The following is a 19,499-nucleotide window of genomic DNA, read 5'->3' on the forward strand; positions in this document are numbered from 1 at the left end:
CACCCCCGACCCTCGCAGCCCCGACCCAGCCCTTCCCGCCTGCTCCCGCCACCGCGTTCCCTTCTCTGCTGCCGTTGGGGTATCACCATGAATGTCCAGAGGAAGAGGAAGCTGCTGCAGGTATGGCCCCGCTGCAGGGAGCTGGGCACCTGCCACTGCCCAGGCAGGCTGGAGCAGGCAGGGATGGGGTGGGATGGGGACCCTGCTCTGGGGAGCTTGGGGGGCTGGGAGCTTGGCTTGCCCTCTCCACGCAGCCCTGCAAGGCCACGGGCTGTGAGAAGCCCTTCTGTGCTGCTGGTGCCCTGCTGCAATGGAGCATCCCTGTAGGGGGGACCCGTCCCCAGGGGAGCAGCCGGGTCCTGCCACAGCCTGAGCTGGTGCCTCCTCTGCCCGTTTCCAGGTTGGAGCCATGGGAGATGAGGTGGGAGCCAGCGTGGGTTTGCGGAAGGAAGAGCAGATGGAGGTGGACATGGTGGAGCAGCCGGAAGAGGACATGGAGGTGGAGATGGTGGTGGAGATGGAGTGGGAGATGGAAGTAGATGTGGAGTTGGATGAGGCAATGGAAGTGGACAGATGAAGAGACGCAGATGGAGACTGACTAAGTGGCAGCAGGACAGGCATGTGCTCCCCATCCACTGCCCGCAGGGAGGGAGGGTCGCCTGCCCCCAGCCTGGGGCTGGGGCTAGGGTGGGTGGTCTCTGCTTACAGGGGCACGGCGCCTGGTGCCCTCATCCTGGCGGCAGAACTGCCACCACGGCGCTGCCCTGAGCACCCATCTGCTTTGGGAAGGGAGCGAGCGGTTCCTCAGGGCCGGGCAACGCCAGTCTCCCCTGAAGCCCAGCCGGGGCTCAGTGCTGGCGGCACAGTCCCGCTTTCCCCAGCGTGTCCCGGGGTCGTGGCACAGCGAGTGCCCATTGGGGCCAACCCCGACCCAAAGCAGCTGCTGCCGCGGAGCCGGCTCAGGACCCCCCGGCTCTGCCAGGCGAGGGGCTGCTCGTTAGCCAAACCACCGTGCCGCTCGCTTTCCTTGCAGGGGCAGCAGAGATGCGGGGACCGGTGGCAGCGGAGTGGCTGTTGGAGGGGAAGAGATGTACGTAGTTGTTGTTGTTGTAGTTCTTTATTTTCAGAAGTTGTTGTTGGAGTTGTTTTGTCTCAATAGTTGTTGTTGGAGTTGTTTTGTTGTAAATAAAGTTTTCTTCCTGTCTCTCAGCCCCAGGCTCCCGCGGCATTGGCTCGGGGCACCCGTGGCGTTTGCAGAGTGGTGGTTTCCCCCTGCTCCGGGTTCCCGGGGCTGGAGGTGACTGGGAGTGCTGGCCCGGCCGCCCCGCGGGCAGGGGGTCCCTGTGCACAGAGGGGGTCCCGGGCCGCTGGAGAGCGGTGTCGCCGGGCGCTCGTTAGCCGCGGCCCCGCCCCCTCCTTAATTAGCCGCTCCTTAGCGGCGGGCGGGGAGTGCTGCCGGCCATGGGGGTGCGGGCAGCGGCGGCGGCAGCAGCGGCGGTGGCGGCGGCAGCAGCGGAGCCCGAGCCCGAGCCCGGGATGGGGCGGCGGCGGCGGCGGGGGGGCACGGCCGTGCTGCTGCTGGCCCTGGCCCTGGGTGAGGCTGCCCGGGCGGGGGTGGGGGGTGCCGGGGCTGGGGAGGGGCCGCTTCCCTGCTGGCACCGGGGGTGTGCAGGCGGGGGGCCGGGCGGGGTCCCCTCCATCCCTGCATCCCTCCATCCCTCCATCCCTGCATCCCTCCATCCCTCCCGCCGGGGTCGGTGCTGGGCGTCTCTCCCCGGTGGGTCCTGGCTGCCGGTGCTGAGCTGGCCGTGCCCCCCCTCTCCCCGCCTGTCGCTGCCCTCTGGCCCGGGCCGGGGGTGCTGGTGGTGGGTGCGGGGCGCTCCGACTGCCCCCGCATGGGCTCCCTATCCCGGCAGAGCGGCGCTTTCGGGCTCTCTGCAAACGCAGGCAGGGCTGGGCACGGGCACGGCGTGGCGGGAGGTTGGTGTGCGTCCTGCCGGGAAGGGGCAGCTGGCCGTGCCTGGGTGGCAGCGGCACTGGGGTGGTCCCCCCGGGAGGGAGGTGGGCTCTGTCCCCAAGGTGTGGGTGCTCCCGCTGACCCCCTGGGTGGCTGGCAGGGCAGCTGGCCGGGCTGCTGGCATCGGGCGACGCCTGCGCCAATGTGTACCAAGGCTTCTCAGACTGCGTTCTCAAGCTGGGGGCAAACATGGCCACATACGAGGAGGCGGACGGCACGGAGCTGCAGGGCTTGCACCGAGTCTGTGGGTGAGTACAGCCCCGTGCCAGGACCCCCTGCATGTGCCACCCGGTGAGGCCGTTCCCCAGAGGATGGTGGGTCGGGGGGTTCTCCGTGGTGCATGGCCAGCATGGCTTTTGGGCACTGCCCCTGTGCCGGGGGCTGCTGTCTGACCTCTTCTCCTCCTGCGCTCCTGGATCCCAGCGGTGCGTGCAGACGGACACGTGCTCCCCACCTTGTTTCAGACAGACCCAGTGAGCTCCATGCCACCCTCCATCCATCCCTTCCTCTGTCTGCTGCATGGCTCCAGCCGGAGTTTGCATCCATGGCCATTAGCAATAGCTCCAGCCCCCAGGACTTGTACCACCACCACCCCCCGCACACCTGTAGGCAGGAGGAGCGGGGCTGGTGGGACCCGAGCCCTTCTGCCCCCCGGCAAAGGCTCCCCTGGACACCGGGGTTTCAGCCCAGAAGTTGTCGGTGGCCGGGCTGTCCCCGGGTCCAGCGCTGCAGGGAGCAGCCTGCAGCCGGCCTGGAGTCGCGTCCCGCTGGCCAAAGCCATCCTTCTCCCTCCCTGCTGAGCCCCTTCCTCCTCCTGGTGGGAATTGGCCCCCTCCATGGGATGGGCGAGTCTGTAGCTGGTGCCCCCAGATGATGGCGGTGGGAGGAGGTGAACTTGAGCAGGACTGAAATAACAGCAAGAGTTGGATCACGAGGGGTGGTGTTGGGCGGGTTTGGGGAAAGCTTTGCTAAAAAAGCAAATGGGCAGAAGCCGCTGGGGGGGAAGAGGGGTGAGCAAGTAGAAAGGTGGGAATGAAGTGTTTGTGGGGATAACTGGGTCAGCTCCGTGTCCCCAGCAGTGAGTTGTGGGGAGTGGCAAGGAGTTGGAAGGGAATGCAGAGAGCAATGAAGGGACAGCCCCTGTGCCTTTGGGCGGCTGAAATGTGGCAGGGCAAGGCGGGGGGCTGAGTGCCCCGTGGTTCATCCTTTCCAAGCTGCTGAACCCCCCACCGTGGGCTGGGGTGGGAAGGCATTGCCCTTAGCAGTGGAGTAGAGGCTCTGGGACCCGCTGGTGGTGCCAGCACAGCTGGATGGCATCTGTCAGGGCTGCAGTAGTGCCGGGGACAGCCAGGATGGGGCAGTCGGAGGTGGCAGGTCGGGGTCTGAGTGAGCCGGGACGAGGAGCCGGTGCTGCTGCGGAGCAAGCAGAGGGTCTCCAGCCCTTCTACCTGCCCCTGACGAAATATCTAACTGCTGTTGTTGCCAGAAGTGGAAAAGCCTTCAACAAAGCTCTTTTGCTCAAGAAGAATGGAAAATTAACTAACCCCCCATTTTTTTGGAATGTATTTATTTTGCCGATGCGTTCCCCTGCCTGCAAACATGCTGATGGGAGGTTGGCTGTGACCTGCTCTTTATTCCCCCTTCTTCACAGGACATCCTAGCGCAGCATGAAAATTCTCTCTGGGATGTGGCTGGAGGCTGGGTTGAAGCAGGAACTGCTCTGCTTTGGGCTGTAATATATACTTTTTTTGAAGGTGTGGCTCTTCGTTATTAGAAAACAACTGAGCAGGCAGCCCAGCACTTGCTTTGGCTGATCACTGGAGTAGTGATTCCTCTGCTGAACTCACATGAAATGTGTGAGATGAGGTTGTTTTACAGGCTCTGGGGTACTAACCATCACAGCACAGGTCCTGGGATCTTCCCTGCTGGCAGGGCTGGGGCTCTGCACCTTCTGGGACATGCCAGCTTCTCCTGCCAGTCCCAGTGCACGGCTAGTTAGTTGGGCTTGCTGCATCTGGAGGAAAAAGCTGGTGATCATAGAATGATGGAATGATGTGAGTGCGAAGGCACCTTGAAGATCATCCAGTTCCAACCCCCCTGCCCTGGGCAGGGACACCTCCCACTAGACCAGGTTGCTCAGACCCCCGTCCAGTCTGACCTTGAACACCTCCAGGGATGTCTCAGCGTCCTGCCAGGAAATATTTCAAAATTATTTGCCCTTAACCTTCAGCCTTCTCTGCTGCTGTCTGCTTTCTTGGAGCCATGGTCCCCTCTCCAGTAGCACAGGTGAGGGACAGACGTGGAGCTGGGAGCCGACATGGGGCTGGTGGCATCTTGGCTCTGTGTGCGTGGTGGTGCCCCAGGGTCAGCCTGGGCCAGTTGCTTGATGGCAGCCTGCCTGGCTGAGCAGATAGAGGCTGCGAAGGGTAAAACACTGGGAATTGCCATCCCGGCTGAAAGCAGAACCAGGCAGGAGCTGTCATCCCCGTCTGACATCCCTGAGCCATCCTTTGCCCGAAGACACAGCCAGGTTTCACCCTTGCCTGACAGAGCTGCTGCTGCTGCAGCTCGGGAGTGAGAGCGGGAGGTTACCTGGCTTGGCACCAGCTTTCCTCATTATCTGGAGACATTTATTCTGCCACGGTGACTCGGTTTAATGAACTCCTTCACAGCTGGCGTTCTGACGTAAGCCCTGGTAGGGAAACTAAGTAAGAAGAGTGCTCGGCTCCGCCTGCCTGCACGAGGTGTTGTCTCCAGCGCAGGGCACTTGGACATAACCAAGGTGCCCCTTTCCCACGTGCAGGTTCCCTGCTTGGCTGTCTGGGCTGCATCTCCTTCCCGAGGGGTGGCATGGGTGCCTGGTGTCCTGGCGGGATGGGGAAGGTGGCAGAGCAATTGCTCCTGTCCTCTAGGCAGTTCCCAGCTTGCAGGTAAGTTATGGCCTGGAGGTGGTGCCCAGCCCCGGCTAACGTGGGGCAGCAAAACTGAGGTGCAGGAGGTGCCTCGGGGTGCGAGCCAGGAGTGGCTGGCACCCAGGGGTGTTGCCCACGGCTGGTCCCCGCCTTGCCCCAGCGTTGGGCGCCAGGACGTGTGTTGCTCCAAAGAAGCTGCAGTACAAAATGCTTTTGCGAAGCTCTTTTCAGGTAAAATAAACTCATTCTGAAAGAAGTCATGGGGGGAGGGTTAGTGGCAAGCGTGGTGTAGAGCCTTATCTGTCCCTGGGGAAGCTTGTGTTTTGGTGAGGAGCCACTCCCAGAGGAGAGGATGGCCCATGGCATTTGCTGAGGCTTTCGGGCTCCTGCTGTTTTATTTTGTGGGTTTGTACCTACAAAACAGAGGCCTCACCTGTGAATCCAGCTGCGTCGGGACTTACGGACGCACTAGTGTGTGTGCAGCCACCTGCCAGGCTGCGGGTGCTCTCCCTGATGCAGAGCAGCATCTACGGCAGCTTTTGGAGAGTCTGATGCAGAGTCTAATGGCCCCACTATCCTCCGATATTTGGCAGCCAAAAAAAAAAAAAAAATCGGGCAGGGATGCCCATTCATGTCCTCCCTACGCCGGGTGGGGGGACACAGCCCAGCCTGGTACCTGCTGTCCTGGTCCCTGGAGAGCTGGAGCCCACCCCTTTCTGCTCCCCCTGACACCTGTGGGGGGGGAGCTCCCGGGAAACGGCGCAAACCCGACTTCTTCGGAGCCACCGCGCTGCTTCGCCAGAGGTAAGGAAGGAGCTCGGGGAGGGGATGAAGCTCGGCAGGCTGAGGACTGCTCTGGGTAAATACAGCGTGAGGTCAGCCCTCGTGGCACTGGCCCCAGCGTGCCGGACCAGTGGGGTGGTGTCCAGCGTGCCCTTCCTGGGAGAGTCTTCTTGGGGGCTGCGGTTTTCAGCTCTGTTTCTGCTGGGATTTTCCCCTGTCTTGTTCTAGCTCTGGATCTGGGGGGGGAGGGGAAGAAAAAAAAAAAATAAAAAAACCAAGAAAGAAAACCCCAACCAACCAAACACACAAAAAACCCCACAAAAAATCCAAGTCAGCATCCGCAGGGGAGGCAGCCCATGGGTCTTCAGCAATCAGCTCCCTGTTTCTTACTACAGGACCGTGGGTTACCTTTGCCCGTCTTCTTGTTTTTCCCTGATACTCCCTAAGAGCCTCTTTCCATTGAACAGCTTCTACTCGCGCAGGGTAATACCCGGCAGATAAACAGAGATGTCTCTAATGAGAACACAGTGAATAACTCCTCCTGCCCCTGCCCGTACCTTAGCTGTAAAGCTGTGACTGTCTGCGGGAGATGTTGTCCTTCTCTTTGCTTTGTACTTGCGTTTTGCCCTTGACTCAGCTTGGAGAAAGCTGTGAATGAAACACGCTGGGTCCTTGTTTGCAGCCTGTTTTAAACACTCAGGGTGCTCAGTGCTGAAGGGAAACATTTGTTGATGGGAAAAATAATGGATTTTATTGACTTCCAGATAAAGGGAAAAAAAAAAGGGGGGGGGGAGGGGGCATGAAATAATTTCAGTGTGTTTTGATGTTTGGAGTTTTAGCCAAGATGCTCTGAGAGACGATGGAGGGGATGACAGAATACTGAGGTTGTTGCTGCTCAAAGGGCAGGATTGGGGCCGTGAGGCTCTGCTCCTTGGCGCTGAGCTTCTGCGAAGGGACTGATGGTGCGGTGTCTCCCCTGGCTGCAGGTACTGGGATGAATTTCACACGTGTGCCCTGACGGCGCTCCGGGAGTGCCGGAAGGAAGCAGTGGCCGTCTGGGAGATGCTGAGAAGGGAGTCTCGAAAAATCAAATTTCAAGGCAGCTTGTTCGACCTCTGCAGCCCCAGCACGGCCCAAAGCTTTGCCTGGACCCACATTCCCAACATTTCCATCCTCGGCATCCCCCTCATCGTCACTTGGCTGAACTTATAAACAGCAGCTCTGTAAGTATTGCAACAAAGGTGGTGGCAGTGTGTGTCGTGGCATCTTTGATCATTTTTCCAAACCTTTGAGGAATAAGCTGTGCAGTGCTCAGCGAACACTTGGCTCCATCCTGCGCCTATGAGACATGGAAGAGCTCGGCACCATCTCCTGGGTTTTGCTGTTTCTCCCATCCCCTTCTGCCTCAAGGCACAGGCGCAGCTCTATCTGACTGCGGAATTTGGGAACTTGTAGATACGGGGCAGAGGATCTGGGGGAAAATGATGAATTGGTCGTGAACGCTGGATTCTCTTGCACTCTTCTGTGGTTACTGGAAGGAAACCTGTTTACTCTGCTGACTCCTTCCACCAGATCAACTCTCCAGATTTTTGTTTTGGGCACTGAAAACAAGATGCATCGGGAAACAAGGGTGCATCTGCGCTGCCATCAGGAGGAGGTGGTGGGGAGTGGATGGGGGTCTGGCAGGTGCCCTCTGCCCACCCCCGTGTGCTGGGCTGCCCTCTGCCCCCTTCCCTGGGCCCGGCAAAGGGCACGGTGGTGCGGGAGCTCAGGAGAAGGGGAAGCCGGAGCTGCCCCCTTGGGACTGCAGGGCTGGGTGCTGGGCTCAGGAGGGGACCCCACTGCCTGCTGAGCCTCGAGCTGTGTCCCCCGATACCATAAAGCTCAGCCAAAGAAAACCCTCTAAGACTTGTTGGAAAGTTTTAGAAGGCAGCATTCTTTATTGCCGCGCTGGATGCACGGGGGCTCGCTCCTCCTGGTGTGCGTGCCATGTGTTGCTTCGGACACAGCTTATACACCAGTAGCACAGGTGAGGGACAGACGTGGAGCTGGGAGCCAACATGGGGCTGGTGGCATCTTGGCTCTGTGTGCGTGGTGGTGCCCCAGGGCCAGCCTGGGCCAGTTGCTTGATGGCAGCCTGCCTGGCTGAGCAGACAGAGGCTGCGAAGGGTAAAACACTGGGAATTGCCATCCCGGCTGAAAGCAGAACCAGGCAGGAGCTGTCATTCCCGTCTGACAAAAATCTCCAGATTTTTGTTTTGGGCAGTGAAAACAAGATGGGCGTTTTTACTGCCGATTTGTGAGGTGCAGGGGGTAGTGTATGTCCTGTCAAAGGCAGAAAGGAGAGCTTACTGCCCTGTACTGGCCTTTTTTCTTTGAGGACATGGTGAAACTCCTGCTGAAGAATAATCTCAGGTGCATGATGTCTTCTCTTGCACCCATCTGGATTCCTGAGTAACTCCCATGTAATGCGTAAATCCCTTTTCTAAGGAAATAGAGGGCAGGAAATATTTGGGGGAGGAGGAAGTATAAAACTAGCACGACAAAAACGATTCATAACAACTTTTTTGCTTTAAAGCTGTCTCGAAAAGTACCTGTAAGCGCTCTGTGGGTGACAGTGTGTAATTCCAGAGTATTAAAGTTTGTTGTAGAGCCTACTGTGTTAAAGAAGTTTCTTCACCCCAAGTTTCCCGCAGCAGAGTGTCATATGTAAAATCCCATTAAGTCATTTACTTGAATGGTACAGTGTGAACAGCTCGAGTGGGATGCCTCCACAGAGCCACCCTGAACAAAGAAACGTGGGCAATTACACCCTTACAATCTGAGTTCCCGCCCCGCACGTGACAGTTTGGACTGACAGTAATGTTTGGGTCTGGGGTCTTCTCATTCCTCACTGGATCCTTCCTCTGTCTCCAGGTGGGCTGTTCCTTCTCTGAGCTCAATGGTTGCGGCTCCTTATCTTCTGGCTTGAACCACCTCTGGGGCCTTCTTTTACTTACTTTACTTTTACTGGGGCCTCCTGTCTCTTCTGTAGTGAGAGCTGTAGTCTCACTCAAATTACAGCAAAAAGTAACACTTTGTCCTTCATATTTCCCCTGTGAGTGCCCATCATACCTCAGTTGTGACCCATTTATTGTCCAGAATTTCCTCTGTGTGGGTGTCGGATTTTGTCCATCTAAACTTTGCATCCCAGTTACGCTCAGCCATGCTGTAGTGGCCGTCAGGTTTGGCGGCACCAGAAGCAGTGAGATGTCCCACTTCATTTTTACCGGTGCAAGGATTCTTCAGAAATCAGTCGTTCGTCAGCTGTTTGGCTATTCACCACTCAGTCAACATAAGAATGGTGTATCCAATTTTCTTTTTGTAAAACTTTAACAGCAAAATAGGAACATAGCAAGACAGTGTATTGCCCCTCCCATTTAAGTTCTAATTTGGACTTTTGTGAAAATACCTTAACTAACACTTTATCTCCAGGTTGTATATCATGTACCTGTATTTCAGGCAGTGTGGGTTGATAGGATTGATACCACTGAGCATACTTCCTTTTTTCTTCAAACCCTCTTTGCATACTTTTAACACGCCGAGTCAGCCGTTCGTCTCTGTCCAGCAGGCTGGGCTTTGCTGGAATGTAACTCCCTGGTATGGCTAAATGTCTCCCAAAGAGAATTTCAGCTGGTGTTGGCCCTACGGGTTGTCTCGGGATGTTGCACACGTGCCATAGAGCTACGTTCAGTGGTTCTGGCCATTTTAAACCAGTGTGTGTATGTATTTTTGCTGGTTTTTCTTTTAAAGTCCTATTCATTCTTTCTACCTGTCCTGAGGACTGTGGGTGATAGGGGGTGTGCAGGTTCCTTTCTGTTCCTAAAGATTTATATGGGTGATTGATTATGTTTGCTGTGAAATGTCTGATTAAATTGGCTCAGGAACTCCATACATGGGTGTAACTTCTCTTAGGCTTTCACTACCCCCCCTGCAGTGGCTCTCCTTGTAGGGAAGGTTTCTGCCCAGCCTGACAACTGATCCGCTGTTACTAGCAAATGTTTATATCCACTGACAGACAGCATATCTGCGTAATCTCTTCGCCATCGTTGAAAAGGGGAGCAGGCCCATGGTCATCCTCCTAAATCTTTGGTCAGCTTAATACTTGAAAACTTTTGGCAGGTTGGGCAGTTACCGGTGATTCTTTTTGCGGTGGCGTAAATTCCCAGTGCCGCCCATACTTTTTGTACCTCATTAGCTGTCGCCTCTGCTCCTCTATGAGCTTTATTGTGAAACCGCCTAGCCACGGTAATTAAATATTTATTCGGTAAAATTGGTTTTCCTCCAATTACCCATATTCCTTCGTTATTTTGTTTTGCTTCCTACTCGGTTCTGCAGAAGAACATCGGTTAGATCTGTTCGTGGTTTACTTGAAGTGCGCGTTGCTTGTTCGCACTGGCAATGTTCCTCTCCGCCGTCAGGCAAAGGTAGTCGGGTTGCTGGATTCAAAGTATTCCATCTTTTTAAGACTATGTTATCTGCCATTAGGAGGACTAGTTCATACGTGTGTGCGTGTTGTGGTGATATTGACTGGCTTGCATACTGTTGCAACAGTATTTCTACCTCGTGTGGGGTATAAACTGTTACGGCGTGTCCCAAAATTAAGGGGTGGCTTTTTCTCTAATATTGTTGCTGCTGCTGGCACTGACTTAATACAGGCTGCTGCTACGGCTGCAACTGGACCGGGCTGAGCAGAGTAATATGTGACCGGTCCCTGGTGAGGTCCTACTTTCTGCGTAGTCACTCCGCTAGCTATCACTTTGCGTTCAGGAACAGACAAATTGAAGGGCTCTGCATAATCTGGGAGCCCCAGAGCAGGAGCAGATGCCAAAGCACCTTTTATTGCTTTAAAAGCCCGTTTCCTCTCTCGGCCCCACGCAATGGGTTCTGCTTCCTCATTTCTTGTTGCTTCTGTCAGAGATTTTGTCAATTCTCCTAATAATACAAGAATCCACGGTTGACAAAATTCCATAGCTCCGAGGAACCCCGTTCCCACCCCTTACGTGACAGTTCAGACCAACAGTAGCATTTGGTTCTGTGATCTTCTCATCCATCATTGGATCCTTTCTCTGTCTCTAGGCGGGATGTTCCTTCTCTCGTGCTGGCGGCTGTGACTTCCTTATCTTCCAGGTTGAACCGACTGGGGCCTTCTTTTACTTAACTGGGTTAAAATTCAAAAGATCTAGGTGAGAGCTCACAGCTTTGGGCCTGAGGCTTCAGCAAAATGCTCGTGTAAGCTTTTGATAGCGCAAGCACCATAGTTCAGTTACAGTGTACTCTCAATGCTCAACAACAAAGCTAAAGTCTTATTTGTTAATACTCCTTAACCACAGCATGGTAGAAGTTATTTGTCCTGCCTCCCGTTCATCAGCACGGCCTCTTCTTGCCTCTGTTGTGGCTCAGAGTGGTGTTTTGCAGGTTCAGTACAAGCATGATGGTATTTGCAATAGAGAGGTGCTTACAAGTGATTTCTGGGTATGTTAGAAACACTTAGCACTATTTTTGGGCAGTAAGATGTGATTCTGTGTTTTAAGGATGTTAATGAAGCTCTGTGCCCTGCCTGGCTGCACAAGGCTGCACGGGGCCATAGGAGCCACGAGGACCCAGCGTGTGTCCACAACCTGCTCCTGTGAGGGTCTCGGGGCAGTTCCTCGCTAAGAGGAAGCACAGTGAGTCCCGATGGGACTTTCTGCTGCTGCCAACGTGTTCCCCGTGCGGTGCTGCCACTCTGGAACCGGTCTTCATAACGTTCTAAACTAGGGCCCAACAGCTGGATGTGATGGTAAACTCCATGTTCTAATAATGGGACTCAGCGGTCTTGCATCAGATCTGAAATTTCCATGTTCAACTAATGCGGTATTTCAGCCTGACTTTCCTAAATCTGTCACTTTGGCTGTGTCCGCAGATTGTTGGCGCCTGGCAAAGGGCACTTGCTTTGTCTTCAGTAGGGGCAGGCAGCTGCTAACCGTGAAGGATAGCCCTGTGCAGAGCTGGGGAAGCTCATGGCTCCTCGTGGTTCTGTGAAACATTGAACAAAGACCTGACACTGATGGTCTGAGTGCTGCCCGCTGTGGGAGTGGGCACAGCAATAGATACCACCAGCTGTAAATGGATCAGGAGGTTCTGAAATGGCGTCCCCAAACCAGAAAATGTGCTTTACGATGTGAGCAGGGGATCTGGGGCTCTGCTAGCCCCAGAGATCCCACTGGATGCATTGCAGGCATGTGGGCAAACTTTTACAGCAAAGGATCTTTTTACGAACAGTAGCGTTGGGCTGTTTAATAATGGGTCATGCTGCTCTGCTTTGGCATCCACATGTTCTTCCTCTTACCTTCCCTCTCACTTAACACTTCTGCTCCTGCAGCAGTGGGAGGGAATGAATATAAATAGAGGCAAATTCCAAGAAATAAGTCAGGGAGGAGCAGCTGGTGGTCAGATAGCACTTCAGTGCGAGGCACCTAGGCTTTCTTCAGACAACAGAGTTGTTACTTATGTACTCAGCATCTCAGGCACGAAATGTTAAGACAAGTACCGGAGAAAGGGTAAACCAGAGCACTGCAGAATCTGGAGTGAACCACTCAGCTGCTTCAGTTTTTCTTCTTATTCTGCTGCAACATCAGCATGTACTGTTTGGTCCTGCTGCCCCCCTCTTCCATCTCTTCTCCTGCCTGTGGTTTTGTAGCTGGCAAAAATTCAGGCAGGTGGGTATCATGTACAACCAAGGCTCGAGTCTCTTGGATCCAAATCCTGTACCTGCTCTTTGCTTAGAATAGGTGTTTTATGCCTTTAGGAAAACAAATAAGAACAATCCCCCAAAGTCTCACCACCCTTAGCTTCTCTTTGGATTTGGAATCTTCCTCTGTGTTAAAATTTTCTACTTTTAGACAGCTTTGGGGAAGGGGAATGTAAAAGTCTCAGCAGAGATCTTCAAGAAGTCTTCTTTTTGCAAAGCCATGGATGCAAATGGTTAGCTGACACTACCATTGTCTCTAAGAAGAGCAGGTGTTGGGACATATCTTCCCTGGAAGCAAATCCCTCAACTCCATTGCACGCAAAACCCAAAGATTCATTAAGAAACAAAGACCATCTGCCACCATTCTGGTATGGTGCAGCAGATTTTTTTTTTTTTAAAGCCAAAGGTGCTTCTAAATCTGACTGAAAGCATGTGAGCGAAAATTAGGTCTCACAGTATGGGAGTGATAAGTTTCAGAGGTTCCCTCTGCAATCAATATTTCATTTTTAGCAGAACTCCCCCTATGACTAGGACAATTAAAGTAGATTTTCTTGAAAAAAGTAACGTACAGATTCAGTCCTCAAAGGCAAAGGCATCAGACATTCAGAAAGAATTTCTAATCCTACAGCACGCTTCATGCTGATGCAGTGCAGTTTGTTGGATGTCCCACAGACTCGGTGTTAAATCCACATTTGTCAAGGATTCTTCTCGTGGCCTTGCTCTGAGTGTTTCCAGATACAAAACTGTACCCAGACTTCACCGCCCATGCAAGGGAGGCTGCTGAAGCAGTTACAGCGTATCTCGTGTGTTCAGAAAGTAAGGAGGTAAGTGTTCCACAATCCAAAGTTTTCATCTCTGTTCTTGCAGGGGAACAAAGACAACACCTCTTTAATAGTCTCACAGCAACTCTGGGACCAGCTCCCCATTCTCCTTTAAGAAATGGGATGAATGTGGCTTCCCCTCTGCTCTCTCATATTCACTGTAATTTGTCTTCCAACTCACATTTGCCTTACGACCACCCCTGAAGAACACAGTTTAGTGTGCTTTGGTGTGGTGTTAAGCCTTGAATTAAACCTGCAAACTTTCCCTGTGCACGACTGGGATGTTCTTTCTCGATAACAGCAACAAAAAGCAGGAGAGGACAAAATGACCCTGAAAGAGTCTAATAATACGACTGACACCAAGCCAGCGTTCGTCAGCCTGGAGGCAGAGCATGCCTTCTGCTGTGAGCCCTGATCCCAATCACACGCACGCTCACTGCTCTTTTCCAAAGGAGATACTGGCACCTACTGGAAGACCAGTTTATATCTAGGCTGAAGGTGACTGGAAGAAAGGCAAATATCCTTATATATGAGAAACGAGCAGGTTTTGAGAAAGGATGAACTGTCTTGGTGACTCCACAGCAGAGTTGCAGGGTAAGCCCTAGGAAGTGACCTCTGAGTGGCCCTCCAACAAATGTTGGCTCCTGCCCAGAAAAATCTTGTGCAAACTCTTCCCTCTGAAAGACTGCTGCTGTTAAAAACTCCTGTAAGCACAGTTTTAGGTCAGGAAGAGATCCTGGCAAAATCTCAGAATATAAAAAGTTCTGTCTAAACAAATGTAAACAGCAATCCTCCCCTGTGGCAGACCTACCAAGTATTTAAAACATCAGGATGTTATCCTGCCCCAATTTATAGTATCTGAATATGAGAGCTCCCTCAGTAACAAAAGTCAAAAGAGCTGCTTCAAAGAGTTTATCAACTTCTGCATCTCAAATCATCCCACCACTTTTCAACAAACTGAATTAGCGAATAATTTATGCAAATTAACACTTACAAATATTAACATAAAAAGGAAAGTTACTGCAGCAAGATGCTGCACAGGACAAAATCTGTCTTTAGAACTGGCTTTGCCCTCGTTTGGGATTGCACAAACTGGCTGTCCCTTAGTGGAAACCAGGCAGGATGTGGATCTGTTTGCTTGGGCTATGGTATCTGGAGGAACCATCCAGCTTTGGCCCCTTAGCAGTAAGGTGGTGTCCCTGTCTGCCCACAGGTGATGTGTATTTGAAGTGCCTCTAAATAAAGGCACATCCTGTTACTCTGAGAAACAAGCAGTAGTCTCTCACTTAACTAAACATTGCCTTTACCAGAGCAGATCTGTTGCTAGACTTCTGAAGCCTGACAGGAAGACCAGGCAAGTGGGAACAGCAGTGTGGCTCCAAGACACCTCTGCAGCCTTCCCCAGGTCAGCTCCTGCTTCGGGCTGAACATGTGGAGACCCTGGATTGCTGACACCTCCTGAAGCAAGGATTGCGCTGGCCGACGCCCCAAGACAGCACTCACTGATGCCTTCATTTCAGAACAGAGGTATGAAATATTTATTGTAGGAAATTTTATGTGCCCTAGACAGCGGGCATCTTACAGCCACATGTTCTTCTCTGGCCAAATCCTTCTGTTGCCATGATACAGACACTCAAGGTACTTCCTGAAATGCTCAGCTTCCCAGGAGAACCATAACACACTCACAGCAACATAATATTTTTATTATTACAAAAGATTTCTTCAGCAAACTGCCGTCTGACATCTCTATGTATTAAACATGGAAACAGCAAACAAACCCATGTAAAGTTATAGGTTATTTCGGGTCTCAGCTGGTGATTCAGGTAAGTACAACTATTTCCTTTCTCCCCATCCATTCCGTTCCTTGGCTTTTTTCCCAACCAAAGCCCAAACAAGTTGCTGATTGGGAGCAGAAGCTCACAGCCCCACTGCTCACTGTGCCAGCTCCTGCAAGAAGAGCTGACCATTGCATTACCCATACAGGGCACCCCCACATTCGTTAAATTCCAGATGCTTCTCATGCATCGTGTTTTGCTACCTGGCTTTTAACATTGTGAGTGAAGAGTTTAAGAGCACGCTTGCCATACAGTCATATTTAATGCTTTGTGTTAACAAAATAAACATCTGCTCCTCGCCCATTGTCAGCTGATGCCAGAGGAGATGCTCACACTCATGCAGTCACCAAGGTCCAAAAAAAGTCTAAACAGACCTGCTGTGCTTCTTCAGTGATGATTCTCAGGCATTAGATGCACTTGTGCTGGAAACAATGACATAACGCAGCATGTTGTTGCCAGAGCAAGTCTATACGTTAGATTTGGGTGCAGAATTGAGAGGGATTTCTCTGAGTTCTATCCTCATGCACAGGTACTCCCCAATCGCAGCCATCAGCGCGGTGCACACAATGTGCACCAGCCACCATGTCAGGGTCGAGGGAAAGCGTGAGTTATAAATCCAGCAGCCCAAAAGGTGGAAGAAGTGAACTGTGACTGTGAAATCCAGGCACTGCTTTCCTCGGCGGATGAAGTACAGCAAGCCCAGAGCACTGCAAAATAAAAATGGAGATTAATAAATAAACTGTGCTGTGTCTACAGAAAAGGATACAGCAAGAGCTATTAGGAGCTGGCTGTGCTAATTATTTAGCTGCTTTAGAACTTCTTAAATGTTTTAAGGATAGGTTGTTTCTGACCTTGCTCCCAGCTGCTGCAGCAAGACTTAAAATGCTTACAGCTTTTTAATCATCTGACAACAGGGAAATGAGTTTTTAATTTAAAAATTCCTGCCTGGCTCTCTGCACAATGTCTCCCAGTAATCTTTGCCCAGTGGCAGGGGAAGATACGCTCTTGTTTATAGATTAGTGTTTGCTGGAATGCATTAATTCTAGCTTTCTGTAAAATTTCTCACAGAAGCAAACCTCATTCCCGGCTGGAAGACTAAGGCAGTGAAGTGAAATGACTTATGCCAGAAATATGCTAGAAAGTCAGGAGTCAGCAGTTCCCCACTGCCCTCAACAGACATGCTCAACCAGGCACAGGGCAGGTACGTCAGGCTGAATTCTCTTAAAGTTTGATGTTAAGAAAGAGCAAGACACAGGTACTCCAACTACTTGCCGACTTACCAGGTGAGTGCATTGAGGATGAAAGCCATCATGGAGAGCCTCCCCGGCGGGGTTGAGAAGCCTAAAATCTACATGGGACTATTAGTAGGAAACCGCGGCACAAATCACAGCCCACAGCATGTAATCTCCTCCCGTGGCCCAGCCACATTGGCACGGCCCCTGCGCCGATTATAATCCATAAGTGGAGCCTGAGCAGTTACGGCAGTCCTTCTAAGAGGTCTGTCTCTCTGCCTGGGGGTACCTATAGAAAAGGGACAGGTCTGTTTCTACAGTGAGGGGTACCACCTAAACAGGGGCTGTGTGTGCCTCCATACTGGGGTTACCTATATGGGGGGTGGGGTGGGTGGTTGTCTTTATACTAGGGGTACCTATACAGGGTGTCTGTCCCCATACTGGGGGGTGGTACCTATACAGCGAGGTACTGTCTGTACAGCAGGGGTACCACCTATTCGAAGGGAGGGATCTGCCTCCATGCTGGGGGCACCTACGCAGACAGCGGGTCTGTCTGTACACTGGGGGCAGCTACATGGGGTGGGGGAGGTCTGCCTCTACCGGGGTGTTACCTACGGCGGGGGGGCTGTCTCTAACACCGGGGAATGCCCACACGGGGAGCGGAGTCTGCCTCCCCCAGGGGAGTCCCCGAGCAAGGCACCCCCCCCGCCCCAGGCGCCTGTGCCCACGGCGGCCCCCCGGGGCCCGGGCGGGCCCGCGCCCTCACCTCGTCGCTGAAGACCTGGTGGAGGGAGGGCCCGGTCCTGCCCAGGGTGCCGAGGAGGGCGAGCCAGAGCCCGAGCGAGCTGTAGTAGCCCGCCTGCAGCAGCACCATCTGCGCCACGATCAGCGCCGGGTCCCACACGTAGCTGCGGAACTGCGCCGCCATCGCCCGCCCGCCACAGCGCGCCGGAAGTGGCGTCTACCCCCCCCCTCCTTCCTCCCGCGCGGCAGCGCCCCCTAGCGCGCCGGAGGCCGCGGCGCTGACTCCCGCGACCGCGAGGCTGACCCCTGACCCCGACCCCCGACCCCGCGGTGGACGCGACATGGCGGGCGTCGGGCCCGGCCCCGCGGCCGGGGGTCTCCGAGGCGGAGGGTGCCGCTGTCTTCCGCCCCCGCTGCCAGGCAGGTAAGCGCCGGGCCGTGGGTCGGCCCCGGGGAGCCGAGCCCGCCGGTGAGCGCGGCCCGGCCCCGCGCAAGGCCAGGGTAGCGCCTGGCAGGCCTCGCCCTCGGCACTTGGGCCTTCGGCCAGTGCGGAGGCATTGCCCTTGAGCAGCTTCAGCGCTGGCCGGGCGGCTGCGGAGGGGAAGCGCTCCCCTCCGGCGGGCTGTAGCACGTATTTGATTTATTATAGGGGGAAGGTTTGTCGGGGGGGGGGGGGGGGTCGGCTGTGCGCCGTCTGCCCGGCGATCCGCACCCGGCTCATTCTCATGCTGGCTGCTTTGGGTTTTCCCCATCTCTGGCACGGTGCTGGTCTGGGTTTGTTTCAGTGGATTCAATCATTTGGCTGAGCAACCCATGCTAAAAAGACACAGATGCCAAACATAGAAGAGATTATTGTCCTGGGACATTTCTTTTCATCTTGGGGCCAATTCCCACAGGTCCTGGGACTGTCAGTAGCTGCTGCCCAGCTGTACTCATCTCAGCTTTAGGCCACAGGGCACCAAGATGTTATGAGTCCTTGGTATGCCCCTGCAGCCCCATTCCATTACAGGGCTGGTCGTGTGGAGGGCTTGGCTTCTTTTGGGAAGTTTCTTCTGGTACGTGATGGTTTGTTCTGTTCGTGCCTCATGGAATGGCCTGGTGCCAGAGTCCCTCATGCTCAGCCATACCTCCTCTGTCATCTGCTCTTGGCTGCTGGAGCTCATTTAGTGGCCTCCATAAGCTGTCCTGCTTGCTTAGCTTCGGATGTGAGACTTGTCGCTAACTGAATACTAAAATCCCCAAGGCTGCGTGGACAATGGAGAATTTTGGTGATAAGGTCCTCACTGGAAAAAGGAGAGGAGACGCCCTCGGGTGCACGGGGCATTGTCGCAGAGCTCTTGTCACCTGGAAAAGAGAGGAGGAGGACAAAAGGGGAACCCAGCTTTTATGGGAGGTGGTAGACTCGCATCAGTTGTGGGTGTGGAATATTTCTGGCTATGGGAACTCAGATTATGATCTCTCACATTCTGTCGTGACGTTTTTTCCATGTCCCCATATGGGAAGTTCCCTATGTAGCTTTGCTGCGTGTTTTCCCTTCCTCATTCTGTGGATGTCACTGTGCCGAGGCAGGTTTGACACATTTTCCTCCCTGTTCCCAGACCTACCGCTCCTGGAAAGGATTGTGCAAGGCAGAGGCAGTGCACAGTGGATGTGGGCCACCGCTGCTGATTTCTGACTTGGGCCTTCGGAGAATTTGTCTCTGCAGAAGCTTACCAGCCTTAGCCTGTGCAGAAATGAACATGGGAAAATCCCGGCCCTATCAGGGCTGTCTGCTGCCAGCACATTGCTGAGCATAAATTGCAAGACTCAACACTTCCTCTGTTAATTCTTGGTAGAAATTGGTTTCCTTTCCTGAAATCTGCTGTGCTTGGTTCCCTGAGACGTGCAAGCCACTGCTTAGATATTAATTTTCACTTTTCTCCTTCCTTTTCAAGCTTTATAGGACCAACTTTCCTTTGCCAGCAAAAATTTGGTTGTTTAGTCATAGCTGACTAAAACTCCAAGTTAGCGTAAGGTAGGACAGTTGGTATAATTGCTGGGTGTCTTTCCACAGCCAAACTCATCAGCAACAATATTTCTGATTTATCCAATAGTCCCTGGGATCACAAGATAGGAGTTGTGTTTTGGGAGGCGCCGACTCAGATTCCTTCCAAATTTGAGACTCCTCCCTGCTTGGTTGCTGCCCCGTAATTGAAGGCATCGGTACAGCGGCGGTCACATCAGAGGTGTGAGTTGAGGCTCCCTCCTGCCTTGGGTGGGCAGTGCACCAGCACAGACGCAGTGAAGCGCTGTGGCACGAAGACATTTGTGCTGTGAGTCAGCTGCAGCTTGGTTCCTGAATTAATTTCCTGGCTGACTTTGTGGCGGCACGGTGCATGGTCAC

At 53.5% G+C, this 19,499-nt stretch overlaps 2 protein-coding genes across 2 annotated transcripts; one reads left to right on the forward strand and one right to left on the reverse strand.

Annotated features, from left to right (window-relative positions):
• Positions 1 to 1,044: 1,044 nt before the first annotated feature.
• Positions 1,045 to 6,924, forward strand: LOC309678365 (neuritin-like; the record flags this gene model as incomplete). The annotated part of the gene is made up of 3 exons (XM_082491375.1): positions 1,045 to 1,090; positions 2,118 to 2,265; positions 6,699 to 6,924. 3 exons carry the CDS (start codon positions 1,045 to 1,047, stop codon positions 6,922 to 6,924), a joined length of 420 nt encoding a protein of 139 aa, XP_082347501.1.
• A 7,916-nt stretch (positions 6,925 to 14,840) lies between these two features.
• SYS1 (SYS1 golgi trafficking protein) lies at positions 14,841 to 17,300 on the reverse strand (the record flags this gene model as incomplete). The annotated part of the gene is made up of 3 exons (XM_082491270.1): positions 14,841 to 15,847; positions 16,421 to 16,488; positions 17,139 to 17,300. 3 exons carry the CDS (start codon positions 17,298 to 17,300, stop codon positions 15,607 to 15,609), a joined length of 471 nt encoding a protein of 156 aa, XP_082347396.1. The 3' UTR covers positions 14,841 to 15,606.
• Positions 17,301 to 19,499: the final 2,199 nt, after the last annotated feature.

Source organism: Vanellus vanellus (assembly GCF_965231255.1).
Source record: "Vanellus vanellus genome assembly, chromosome: 15".
Classification (NCBI taxonomy): Eukaryota; Metazoa; Chordata; class Aves; order Charadriiformes; family Charadriidae; genus Vanellus; species Vanellus vanellus.